At 41.4% G+C, this 13,594-nt stretch overlaps 2 protein-coding genes across 7 annotated transcripts in view; one reads left to right on the top strand and one right to left on the bottom strand.

Moving 5' to 3' along the window:
• Trmt1l (tRNA methyltransferase 1L) overlaps positions 1-10,475 on the bottom strand; it is a 30,511-nt gene extending 20,036 nt beyond the window's left edge. The window contains exons 1-4 of one of the 3 annotated variants that reach the window (XM_075988212.1): positions 9,906-10,475; positions 5,194-5,289; positions 3,356-3,469; positions 187-251 (exon numbers count right to left, since the gene is read on the bottom strand). In XM_075988212.1, coding sequence (XP_075844327.1) covers positions 187-251; positions 3,356-3,469; positions 5,194-5,289; positions 9,906-10,131 — 501 coding nt within the window. In that variant the 5' untranslated portion in view covers positions 10,132-10,475. Of the gene's footprint in view, positions 1-186; positions 252-377; positions 476-3,355; positions 3,470-5,193; positions 5,290-9,905 lie in introns of those variants that run through there. The other 2 variants (XM_075988213.1, XM_075988214.1) reach the window with 2 other exon arrangements.
• Positions 10,476-10,560: 85 nt separating this feature from the next.
• The window catches only part of Swt1 (SWT1 RNA endoribonuclease homolog), a 76,804-nt gene continuing 73,770 nt past the window's right edge, over positions 10,561-13,594 (top strand). For 2 of the 4 annotated variants that reach the window (XM_075988207.1, XM_075988205.1), the window contains exon 1: positions 10,561-10,699. The gene's annotated coding sequence lies outside the window, so the exon portion shown is untranslated. Of the gene's footprint in view, positions 10,700-12,421; positions 12,477-13,594 lie in introns of those variants that run through there. The other 2 variants (XM_075988203.1, XM_075988204.1) reach the window with 2 other exon arrangements.

Genomic DNA, 13,594 nt, shown 5'->3' with positions numbered 1-13,594 from the left:
GTCTGCATGTATGCCTACAGGCCAGAAGAGGGCACCTACCCCATTACAGATGGTTGTGAGCCACCATGTGGTTGCTGGGAATTGAACTCAGGACCTTTGGAAGAGCAGGCAGTGCTCTTAACCTCTGAGCCATCTCTCCAGCCCTAAAGTCAACTAATTTAAAAATAAGAGCAAGCATCTGATTACCTGTTCTCCAACAATGGTTGGTTTTATTGGCCGACAAGCTAAGTGACAGATGCACATCCTGTAGCCTAGAATGAAAAATGGCTAGCTGTGTTATTATTATTATTCATTAAACTCCTACTGGCATTCAAAGTTATAAGTATATTTTTAATTTTTAAAAAATAATTAGGATCACCCAGTGCACTGACACATGCCTTTAATCCAAACATTCAGGAAGCAGAGGCAGGTGAATTTCTGTGAGTGTGAGGCCAGCCTGATCTACATAGTGAATTCCAGGTCAGCCAGGGCTGTATAATGAAACCCTGTCTCAAAAAGAAAAAAGGAAGAATCATTAGGATTATTCTTCTATTTGTAACATCATAATTACTTGAACAACATTTATTTTAATAAATGAGACAGATATATGAATATAAGCAAATATAGGAGACCTGTGTTCAAATTCTAGTTCTGTCAAGATGATTTGTTCTCTGGCACTGAGATTGTTATTCTCAACCTTGAACTTCATCTTCTTTGCTTCTTTACTAAAATAACAGGTGATAATCTTGGTTTTCCTCCCACCTGTAAATGTTTGACTTTATTTCTGAATTTATTATTCTTAGTTTTTGGTGTTGATCTTTAGATTTTTTTTTCATACCCTAAATATAGATATTTATTAAGCTTGGTTGGTGACTATATACTTTTTCTCTAGTACGTTTAACTTCTCTCATGACTTCAATGATCTCTTATGGGAAGGAATTTCAAGTATAATGGATAATATAGTGCTAGTTACTAACTTATTCCCAACACTAAGACCCCTAATTCTAATCGCTTGTTAAGGAATTTTAATTGACTACTGGTCATCTCAAAATATATTTGTCAAAATACTAGGTATTGTGTAGCATGCCTGTAAGCCCAGCACTTGGGAGGTAGAAGCCAGAGAATGATGTCATCCTCAATTACACAGCTACTTAAGGTCAGCCTCGGCTACTTGAGATCCTGTCTTTGAACAAACCACTATCCCTTTTCTTCAGTTCTTTCTTTGGGTAATTCCAGAGATAAATTCCAGGGCTTTCTACATGCTAAGGAATTACTCTACAGTTGAGTTATATTTCCATCCCTATGAATTTCCTTGAACCAGATCGCTTCAGCTTTATTTTGCTGACAGAAGGACTCTCCCAACCCAGTCACCTCCCCTCATTCTCATGCTTACATGGTTTCCCCCACTGCATATTGTTGAGGGGCCCAGAGGTTATCTATGTCGTTGAATCTCATGACTTTGAATACTGTCTAGATTCGGACATTTCCCAAATGTATATCTCTACTGCTCACTCTCACACCTTGTCTCCATCTCACTCCTGCTGATCCCTTTCTACCATCATGTCTTTTGGGGAAAAAAAATTATGACCCAGTGAGTTTCATTAGTTACTTACAGGAGCGAAGGTGAGGGCTTGCTTTCAGAAGCATGGGTACCCTACTCAAGAAAATGTCTCTTCCATTCCCAGTAATCATTAACTCAGCGAGAGGATGCTGACTGGCCCACATATTCAACAATTTCTATCTCACATAATCATATACAAGTGTGTATGGATCTGCATGTATGAGAGAGAGGGTGTATGTGTATTCTATACATATGTAGGTATAAGACTGCAATGCAGAGGTTTTTCTTCAGAGAAGAACTTCAGTTTTATTCAGGTGAAATATTATAAAATATATCTTACATATTGCTAATTTCATTAGTAGCGACATTGACTATTTATTTCATCTTAGAGTCATTTTGAAGAAATAATCTCATATGAGAAAATGTCACTACTAGACTGGACTGTGGGCAAGACTGTGGAGCATTTTCTTTATTGATTAATGTGGCTCACCTTGGGTGGTGCCACCAGTGGGCTGGTGGCCCTGGGCACTATAAAAAAGCAAGCTAAAGTTGGGCAGTGGTGGCACATGCCTTTAATCCCAGCGCTTGGGAGGCAGAGGCAGGCAGATCTCTGTAAGTTTGAGGCCAGCCCCTGGTCTACAGAGCAATTTCGGTTAGGGTGACATACACAGAAAATCTGTCTCTCTTAAATAAATAAATAAATACAAGAAAATACTGGCAACCAGGCAGTGATGGTGCACACTTTTGATTCTGGCACTCAGGACGCAGAGGCAAGCAGATCTCCAAGTTTGAGGCCAGCTTGGTCCACAGACCGAGTTCCAGGACAGACTTGGTACAGGCTACACAGAGAAACCCTGTCTTATAAAAAAAGAAAAGAAAAGAAAGAAAGCAAGAAAGGAAGCTGCTGAGTAAGCCATAAAGAGCAAGCTAGTAAGCTATGCACCTTCACAGTCTCTGCTTCCGCTCCTGCCTCCAGGTTCCTGCTTTGAATTCCTGCCCGACTTCCATGGATGGTGAACTACATGCTGTTGGTCACTGTTTTATCACAGCAATAGAAACCTAACTTAGACTGTAGTTTTCTGTGGAAATGAAAGTTCAAAGTGCTAGGCTATGTCGAACACATTCTTATTAGAGGCTGCATTAGAATGTATATGCCACAATGCAGTCAATATTCTTTTTAGTTCCCAGTTTTTGTTACAAAGTACATGATGCAATGACTATCCTCACACATCCATCTACCACTGTGTTTCTACTATTGTCTACTGGTTATTTTATTGGTATGACACTCACATGAAGGATTAATATATGTATTTTAAAATGTAAAAGATGCTGTACTTCACTGCCTCAGAATCTAGTCTCTTAACATTATCTTAGTTTCAACTTTATTATTTTTCTTATGAACCAACTTGTTAAAATTTATTCCTTCAAATTACATCATTTTGTTATTATACTTAGTATATTTTTAATTATTTTCCCTTATCTATAGTAAAGCTAGTTCTGAATATCCTATAGTCTATTAACATCCTGAAAATTTCAGCTACTGACTTTTTTCTCAGTACCAATTATTTTATTTTCTTGCTTTTGGCATTTACTTTGTCTTTAAAATTATATGTAAAATAGCAGCTGTTCTACATGAGGAAAAGAAACCTAATAAAACATTGTTTAACAAGCAACAGGGACCCCCACATCAGAGTTGCCCAATACATCACAGTCACAAATGATTAGAAATGTCCACTAAACTGTCATGTGCTTAGTGTCTTTTGTTAAATACATTAAATCGTCATAATATAAAGTGAAAATACTTGAAATACTAACCTTCAAATTCAACTGAGATTTTCCAGTGTAAATTCTGAAGGTGTCGACGGAGCTTCTGACTACTATAAGCTCTGAATTTTTCCTTAGGGCACAATGGACAAGTATGACTGTTTTCTTAAAGAGAAGAAAAAGCGTAGATTATCAGCTATTAATGCCTGGATTCAGCTACAAAAGCAGCAGGGAACCTCCCCATGTACTCACCCTCCTTCTTAGACAAAGATTTTAACTGCAGGAATATATTTATTTCTGATCCTCGATGTCCTTCAGAAGAATTGTAGCATTTGAACAATGACTATTTTTTAGCCTTCAAACTCTGCTATTTGTGGCTAGCTGATGACAGCTGTTTCCAGTAGGAACAGAGAAGTTTAAAAAGTGATAAACTTTTTAAAACTAAACTTTTGCTAGGGAGTCTACCACTCTGCACCTGAGAATGGAAAACCAGCAATGTGGCATTTCTAGAAGGCAGGTGTTGGGCAGAGGTGCCTAAGCATCTGCTATGGTGCTTCCCTTACTACCCTGGCAGTAGCGAAGACAGCTAAAAGACACGGTAAGAAAAATAGAAGACAGTGTGTAATACATTGCTGTTCTGAGGCCAGGGACCTGGAAAAACCATCACATCCTGACCTTCACTGTATTACTACATTTATGTTTTCCCTTATTTATGGAGTATTCCTGAAAGATCCTCAAAATACGCATTAACTTAGCAATATAGTACATTTTAAATAACAGTTCTGATAAAATGTCCAAGAATTAAAATCTCAGCCTGGCAAGTGGCTCGATAGGTAAAGGCATTTACTTGCCTCCAAGCCTGACAACCTATGTTCAATGCCCAGGACCCATACTGCCAATAAGTAGTTAAACAAATAAGAACTACAGTCTCAAATTTAAGCTTAAAGCAATAAAATATACAGAAATAACAAATCAATAATGATTTTAATGCAAAAATCTTTCGCACATAGAATAATGCAAGAATAAGTATAATTCATTTTTGAATATACACTGCTTATTTTAAACAAACACGAGAACTAGGCACTTAGAAGAGCAGGGCACTGGCAGACGCAATGGCTAAGCACTTAGAACAGAGAGCAGGGGCAGAGGCGATGGGTCAGTGGGCAAAGGCACTCGCCATCCAGCCTTAGAGTCTCTGGGATGCACATGAAAGGAAAGCACTGAGCTCCATATGTCACCCTGACTCCCACATGCACGCCAAGAGAGAGACAGAGAGAAAATATGAGGATGAATAGTGGGGTAAAGGCAGGAGAGTGGAGCACTGACAACATTTTAGAACTCTGTTCCAACTATATTGCCCCCACTTTGTACCAGAGAATTTTACCTGCTTTTTAATTTATGTGTAAGTGTTTTGCCTGAATATATATGTCTGTGTATCATGGACATGCTTGGTGCCTAGAGTGGCCAGAAGAGGGCGTTGGGTACCCTGGAACTAGAATTATAAATGGTTGTGACCCACCACGCAGGTGCAGGTGCTGGGACTTGAACCCACATCCTCTGGAAGAGCTGCCAGTGCTCTTCATCAATGAGCCATCTCTCCAGTCCCTGCTATGCTATTTAAGGCAGTGTTTTGGGATGTCCAAAACTTGTTGCTAATTCAATTACCACCTTATAGAACTAGTACTACTGTTCTAGTTCAACAGAAATAAATTTATTCTTACAAACTGTTTTCATGAGCTGAAAGTTAAATGTTGCAGAAAGAAAAAAATAAAAAAAGACAAAACAGAACAATGAAAACAAGATATGAGACCTTGTCTCAAAAAAAAAAAAAGAACAAAACAGAAAGTGTGTGTGTACCCCAAACATGGGTATACCTGGATCCAGATTACCTGAGTTCAACGAACTGGCAGTGTCAACGTCTCCTTCAGCCACAAAAGCTAACTTCTCCAGATCAGCAAGCCGCCTTTGAATTGAGATGTGTCTCTCTGAAAAGAAATTTAAAGAGTTAGAAAATTGTTCTAGCATTTTCCCCCTATTCCATTTTTAGTTATTCCCACCATACAGACATATACTTTTGTTTCCTATCGTATGGAGTCTAGTACCTCATGGGAACGGCTATAGTTCAGATCAGAAAATGGCAAGTGTACTTCAGAAGGCAAATGCTACGGAGAAAAACTCCAGTGTGTCCCTTTCAGCTTTAGTCAAGGTAATTCCATGGAAAATGTTTCTGCCCTTGGGGCTGGAGGCGTAGCTCAGTTGGTAGAATACTTGCTTAGCATCCAGGAAGTCCTGAGTCTGAACCTTAGGACCACATAAATGGGCATGGGGTGCACACCTGTAACTTTAGCACACAGAGGTGGAGGCAGGAGGCCAACCCCAAAACTAAAAAAATTTCTACCCTGTACAAAACAGTCTGAGAACTATAATCAATGTTTTGTGTCTTCAAAGAGCTTTAATTACAGCCATGATATTGAGATGTTAATTTTTTAACATAGTAGTTATACTTGGGAGGCAGAGGCAGGTGGCTCTCTATGAGTTCGAGGCCAGCCTGGTCTATAAGAGCTAGTTCCAGGACAGGCTCCAAAGCCACAGAGAAACCCTGTCTCAACAAACAAACAAACAAACAAACAAACAAACAAACAAACAAACAAACAAACAAGACAGGGTTTCCCTTGTGTAGCCCTGGCTGTCCTGGAACTTGGATCTGAAGACCAGGTTGTGAATGCCTGTACCTACAAGGCCATCTCATCTGCCTGAAAATTAGTTCTTAAATGCAACTAACATGTGTTTCAATTCTAATGCAGTTTATATTTCCCAACCATTTTTGTCTGTTATGCACTTTCAGATTTCCTAAACATAACACATTCCTCAAGTTAAATGGTTGTAAATTGTGAGTTAAGCTTCCTAAAATATGCTGGACCATACACTTTGTCTGGTATGTATGTGTAAGTGGTGGGGGCTGCATTCTCAAACTGTTAAATTTGCTACTGAGTAAAGTAGTAAATAATCTACAGGTGACTGGAAAGAGAAGTTGAGTCAAAAGAAGCAGGAAAGTAGAATCTGAAAGAATAAATGGGCAGGGTGAACAGAGGAGGAGCCAAAGGAGAAAAGTATAAGAGAGGAATGCACATAAGTATTGCAGCTGGAATAAACAAGAAAACACTACTGTATTAGTACACGGTCTCTTGTGTTTCTCTGTGTATCCCTGGATGTCCTGGAACTTGACTCTGTAGACCTCAAGCTCAGATCTGCCTGCCCCAGCCTACCGAGTGCTGGGATTAAAGGTGCACGCCACCACCATCCAGTTTCCTGTGACCTTGAAAAAGTGCAGAGGATAACCAAAAGGAAAGAGAAAGCAAATCCAGAAAACCTGTAGCATGAATAATAAAAACCCAGAGACAGATACTGTGGTTCAAGCTGAAGATCAGAAAAGCAAAGCATCCAGTCACTAAAGAGACCTTTTACCTCTACCAAATCTTCAGACCGAAAGAGCAAGATCCTGTCTTCACGAATCCTCAGACTCCACACTCTAGTGAGTTCCTCTCTCTTCCCCTTTATAGTCCTCTCTCTACCTTCCTAGTGCTGGGATTAAAAGTGTGTGACTCCCAAACACTGGGGTTAAAGGTGTTGAGTGGCCACCACCTGGGTCTGTTTCTGGATCGATGTTGTATAGTCCAGGGGAGCCTTGAACTCACAGAGATCAATCTGCCTCTGTCTCCTGGGATTAAAGTGTGTGCGTCACCACTCCCTGGCCCGTGGCTTAGTTTTGCAATCTTATCTTCAGGCAAGCTTTTATTTATTAAAATACAAATAAAATATCAGCACAAAAACCAGTGCAGATATCGTTTCAGGACTCTGGCACTGCAGAAAAGGAGACAGATAAAACTGCAATTTGTTTTTCCTAAGGATGAAGCATTCTGAATACATGGGCATTCCAAAGGAAAGGAATACTTACAGAGCGGGAACCCAAACGCACAAGGCCAGGGGATGTTACCGGACAGGTGAACATCTCCAAAGAGAAAGAGATAATGGAATAAATCTCAAGCTCAGTCAATATGCTAAATAATTTAAAGCCTCAGATATTTTAATTCAATTTTTGATGCCACCACCTCCCTGTCTCCCAGCTCCATTCTCAGTCCACTCATTCACATATGTGCATAACCTGTGTCCTTTTTTCCTTCTTTCTCATAGTAAACAATAAAAAGGCAACAGTTGTACTTGATTTATCCTTCTGGTGGCTAAATGTCAAGCACAGAACTGGTACTGAGCAGGCACTAAGATAGTTAAGAAGTTTTTAAAAATCATTAGCCTTTTTTAAAAAAAAGTTTTTTGAGACAGGGTTTCTCTGTAGCTTTGGAGCCTGTCCTGGAACTAGCTCTTGTAGATCTTGTTGGCCTCGAACTCACAGAGATCCACCTGCCTCTGCCTCCTGAGTACTGGGATTAAAGGCGTGCGCCACCACTGCCCGGCAACCATTACTTTTTGAAGGTAGCAGCACATTTTTATCACAACTTCTGGAATCAAACACCATCAGACATTTCTGCTCAAAAGACAATTTCCTAAACAAAAGCAGAGTGACAAATACTGTATTACTTTACTCTTTGAGATAGGGCTCAATGTATAGCTAAGACTGGAACTCACTATGCAGCACATGTTGGCTTGAAATCCATTATTCTCCTACCTCAGTCTCCCAAAGGCTGGGATTACAGGCTTGATTAACTTCACATACCAGGCCGTGCTCAAAAAGTTAAAATGAGATATAGGGGGGAAAAAGCATCCTTAGTTTTTAGAATTGATAGTAATGGTCAAAAAAGAATCCACATGTACATATAAAGGTGTGCTTAAAATGTTCTGCCAGGTAGTGCAAAACAAGAGAAAGAGCCTAAGTTAGGAGAGGCAAACTAAAAATGCTGTCCGCTACTGAAGGAAATTAAAAACCAAAAAACTTGTCTGAAAATTCGTGATAAGCCTAAAAGTATCTGTAAAATCACTTTTTGGCTCAACATGGTCGATATCATCCTGTATTTAAAGCAGTCAACTTGTTTTTTGTAACATACTAATAATCAAGAAAGCAAACCTGTTGTTAAATCAGATAAACCAAATATAGTAGAAGGTTCTTTCACAACTTCTGTTACTTTTTCCTCAATTTTCAACTCTAATTCAGAATTGCCATCTTCATCTTGCCTGGCTGCTATGACTAACTTCAAAGGATAACTAGATCAACTGAAAATACATTTTTAGATGATTAGCATGTGTTTGAAGCTTTCTTAAACAGCATATTCTTCAGGCTACACATTTATTTTAGCATTTATAATGCAAATGTTTCCAACCCTTTTCCCCTAACACTTATACACACTTTTGAGAAGATGTCTCCTTAAAGAGACCAGGTTGATCTGTAATTTGCCAGCCCTCAGCATGGGGATCTTGGGGGAGGATTGAAGAGGGGAGGGGAGAGGCAGGGAGGGGAGCAGAGAAAAATGTAGAGCTCAATAAATATCAGTTAAAAAATTTAACAGCCCTCCTGCAAGGCTGTCAAATGCTAAGATTACTGGCATGCACTGCCACGTGGAGCCACTATCAATGCCCCATGTCAAGGGGGTGAAGAAGGCATGCATTCCCCAAACTGCTGAACTACTTCTATTTAAACATAATCAGGAGGGCAGTAGCTACTTCCTTAAGAGTATGAAACTCCCTGTTCATCAGACTGTGAAGAGAGAAAGAAAAAGAAATAAAGGCTTTACTTTCCACTACAACCTGTGATTTCAAATGATCAGAAGCCCACTGCCTGATTTTGTTTTGCCTGTGACTAGCCTTGCAACTCTTAAATGTAGTTTTAGAACTGCAAAATAATTCTCTTAGATTATGAGTGTTCTATATACATCAAACCCCAAGTTGGCTTAGAAATCGTATATATGTATTAATTTCTCATGAGTGATAGTTTGGAAAGAGTATAAAGATCAATTTATGGACTACAAGATTTGTTGAAAGAACTTGCTGACTCTTGTGTTTCTTATATGATCCAATAAACCACTCGGAGCACATATAAACACATTCAGGGAACAGAAGTATTGACTATTAAGTTTTCACGATTGTCTTCTGATGGAATGAAGAACAAAGTTCAATTGGCTTTTAGCAGGTCCGCCTCCATACAGCATATGGATTTCAAATGCTTTTGAAAAGCAAGATATTCTACAGAAAATTTAGTAAGACAAATCCACCTGAGTGTGTGCGTACGTCCTGATTGAAAAATCAGTTTACAGAGGCTGCCTCCGTTACTGTACCACACTTGAAAGGAGTTATTTAACTATTGTAGACTGGCTTGAGAGGGAAACTACTAGACACACTAACAGACACAGCCACTAATCTCAGTGTTTATTTTATCTGCATCACCCCTGGCCTTCGTGTATCTTTCATGATGATGTCCTCGAGGTTTACGGAGGTACCCCCTTCCTTTCTGTATTCCTTCCTGCCGCTCTCGTTCCTTCTCCCGTTTCCCTAAATCTGCCTCTCCACATTAAAAACCACCCCGGAGAAGGGCCTCCCCAGCGAGGAACGGTTACTCGTTTCTCTGCGGCAGAAAGATCAGGCCGTCTACACTTACTGCTTTCAGCCTCCTCGGGGACAGAGGCTAGGGACGGGGACAAGGCCGGAGCCGGGGCCGGGGCAAGGGCTGGGGCTGGAGCCGAGTCCGGCGTCGGAGCCGAGTCCAGAGCCGAATCTGCGGCCGGAGCTGGGACCGGAGCCGATTCCGGGGCCGGGGTCGGGACCCTGACCTGGGCCTCCTCCTCCTCCTGGGGTGGCAGCTCCTCCTCCGCCATATTCTCCATAGCTACGGCCTCCGTGCCAGGGGTCGCGGAGGGGACTCGCGACGGAGCAAGAGAATTGACGTTAATGCCCACAGGGCTGGATCCAGGGCGGGGGAAGCAAATGGGAAGGCTGCACGGGTGCCACAGAAGAACAGCTAAGCGCCAGTGACACAACTCCGCCAGCCGAAAAACAGAGGGCCAGAGGCAGCGGTGCGAGCCTTCACTGGCTTCCCCTTCCCTGAGGCGTTACGACGCCACCACAGACTGCGCAGAAGCGTGTCGTGGACACTGTCCAATGAGGAGTAAGAGTTCCGTTTCCTCGGTGCCTCTGGGCTCCACTGGCCGCCACCGAACCGAGCTAAGACTACAATACCCAGGAGCATCGCGTCTCACCCCGGGCGGGGCTCGGTTCCGGTCCTCGGAGGAAGTACACAGAGATCTCCGAGAACTCTAGATTTCCCTGGAGCGTTCGGCGCTTGGCTGGGTTAGAGCATAGAACTACATTTCCCAGCGTGCAGCGGGCTCGAGGAAGGCGTCTTTGGCACCCGCGGGGACTTGGGAGTCGCCGCTGCCGCCGCCTCCGCCTCTGGTAAGTTAGGGTTTTCGGGACTCACGGCTTTTCGCTGAGCCACAGCCTTCCGCTCCTAGCTCCGGTACCCGGATGCCTGTCTGGCTCGGGAACTGCGGGCCGAGGTGTGGCGGGACGGCTCTGTGGGCTGGCCGGCTGTCGGCCCCGCTCTGTGGAAGGTGTGACTGGAAGCCAGGTTGCTCCAGCTGAGCTGAGGGGGATGGCGGCTTCCGAGGGGGTGGGCCTAGGCTGTGCAGGGGTCGCAGTGGCGCTTTTCAGTCAGGCGCGCTGAGGAAGAGTCCTGGGTCTGCTCCCGCCCCCCATTCCCAACTTTCCTCAGGCTTCTGAGCAGACCTCTCTTTTCTCTTACTGTTTTGCCTCCTTGTTACTAGAACAAGCGCGGTGTGGTTGTGGGAGATGGTTTTGGCTGTTTGGACCTGTTTTTAGACTTAAAAACAGATCTGCGCATGGGACACTTAGATGCATTTTAGATTCTCCTAGGTAGGTGACCAGTGAATCCTCCGCATCTCAGATTTTATCGTTTTTATCCTGGGCTTGTTTTGCACCGAAGCCTTACTCGTTCTTTTTCTCTTTATTTCTGAGACGCACATTGGAGCAGACGGAAAAAGCAAAACAAACGAACAACAAAACAAAACAAAAAAAAACAATTTCCTTTTTGGTTGCCCCGCTTGGGACTGTCTTGAATGTTAAAGGCAGGTATAAAACCCACACTTCCAGGGTGGTCAAGTCTTTGCTCTCTGGTCTATTTCCTCCTCTGTTGGGAAAGCGTAAGAAATGACACTTGATTGTGTGACCCTGTGAAGTGCCGTCTGGAAGTTCACCTTCTCATTGCCCTTCCTAAGTAGAAAGTGTGTTTGAAGGTGTTTTTCCTTTCCCGGTTTATTGTAAACAGATTGTCCAGGAATCTTCTGCAAGTTCTAAAGTCCCTTTAAGGCTGCGAATGTGCTTACCTCAGTGGTAGAGTATTTGTTTAGCTCACAAGCTTGTAGGGCAGAGGCCTGATACTACAAGACAGCTAAAACGCTTTTTGTCAATCTATCACCTCTTTTTGACAAGTATTCTTTTTTTTTAAAAAAATATTATGTATACTGTAGTCTGTCCGCATGTATGCCTGCATATCGGAAGAGGGCATCAGATCTTATTAGAGATGGTGGGAATTGAACTCAGAACTTCTGGAAGAGCATTTTAACCTCTGAGCCATCCCTCCAGCCCTTGATGAGTATTCTTGTGTGTAGAGTTGACTGACTGTTTAACAGTCATTAGAAATGCGATAATGGCACCAATTACAACTTAAAGAAATGTTAACTATATCAGTGTACCATCCAAGACTTGACAGTATCTTTAATTTCCTGAACCCCCACCCCACCCCTCATTCCTGTGCTCTTGGCAGCCCTTGCGAGGTTGAGGATGAAATCCAGGACTTTGGGTACGGACAGCAAGCACTGTATCTTATCTTTAAAAGACATCCTCAGCATTCAGTTAGATTCTTAATTTGAAAGCTTGATTCAATATTTTAATCTCATTTAATGCCATCTAAACAACACACTAAATTATTGGTAGCAAGGGGATTCAGTGGCAGTTTCAGTTCAGAATTCCTAAGTATGAAAGAATTTTCAGTTTGAAGACTTTAGAGAGTATTCTTAAACAGTTGCATTGCCAAATAAGCTATCTTATATCTTTTTGTTTTGTTTTTTTATTTTTTGAGATAGGGGTTCTCAATGTAGCCCTGGATGTCCTGGATCTTACTTTCTAGACCATGGTGACCTCGAACTCAGAGGTACGCCTATGTCTGTCTTCATTTTCCAGCTGTTCTTCCATATCTTAAAGCAATAATAAACATAACTGCCAAATGTTTTGTGGAGTTAAAAATTAAAATTAGCTTCCTGGGCAGAAGTGGCTTTGAGTATTTAGTGAGGATACAGTTCCAAGCTATCTGCTAGGTCCACTGTCATGTAAAGAGTTGACAAGGGTCAGCTTCAAAGTCACTCCCTTGTCTGAAACTTGGTTTTGGTTGCTGGGTGTGACTTTCCGTGGGCTACTTGAGTGTCATTTAGGACTTGGTGTCTAGCTTTCCCTAACATGAGTTATCAAAGACAAAAAGATAATTAAATCTTAACTGAATATTTGATACTGTAAGTACTTTAGCTTTTCAGAGATGATTATTTGATTTTATAATAATCAGTGCTGAGAACATTGCTTCACGTAAATATGTAATGGGTACCAAACAGAAATGTGTTTATGATCATTTCAAAAATTATTGGAAATTTTTTTCTAATCTCAAACCAAAATTAATTTAACTTTTTTGAAATATGAAACTGAAGTCAGCAACTCAAACAGCAATTTGCATGCAAGCATTCTAAAACAATATAGTCCAAAGATGTAGTAATTGAGTGCTGTAGGAAGATATTAAAATTCTTTGTTTTATGTAATCAAGCCATTATTAATGTGTTTCTATAAGTAAAAATTTGCATGTCTAGTAAAAACACTGCAGTTCTAGCTGGAGAGATGGCTCAGAGGTTAAGAGCATTGCCTGCTCGTCCAAAGGTCCTGAGTTCAATTCCCAACAATCATATGGTGGCTCACAACCATCTGTAATGAGGTCTGGTGCCCTCTTCTGACCTGCAGACATACACACAGACAGAATATTCTATACATAATAAATAAATAAAATAAAAAACTTTAAAAAAAACCACTGCAGTTCATGCCATACAGCAGCCATGAATATGAGCGAAGGTACTAAAGGTAGCATTAGCTAGGGTTTTGTGGGTATGAAGGCATGTGCAATACAAAGTTCATTTGTATTGTGTTCAAGGCTGCAGTGATGTCACTTGATGCAGGGCTGTGAGTATAGCCAGAAACACCTAGGATTCATTACACACTATTTTCAATTAACTT

The sequence above is a fragment of the Microtus pennsylvanicus genome, chromosome 10 (assembly GCF_037038515.1).
Source record: "Microtus pennsylvanicus isolate mMicPen1 chromosome 10, mMicPen1.hap1, whole genome shotgun sequence".
Classification (NCBI taxonomy): domain Eukaryota; kingdom Metazoa; phylum Chordata; class Mammalia; order Rodentia; family Cricetidae; genus Microtus; species Microtus pennsylvanicus.
The sequence above is the reverse complement of the archived record's forward strand: the minus strand, read 5'-3'. Positions and strand labels throughout refer to the sequence as shown.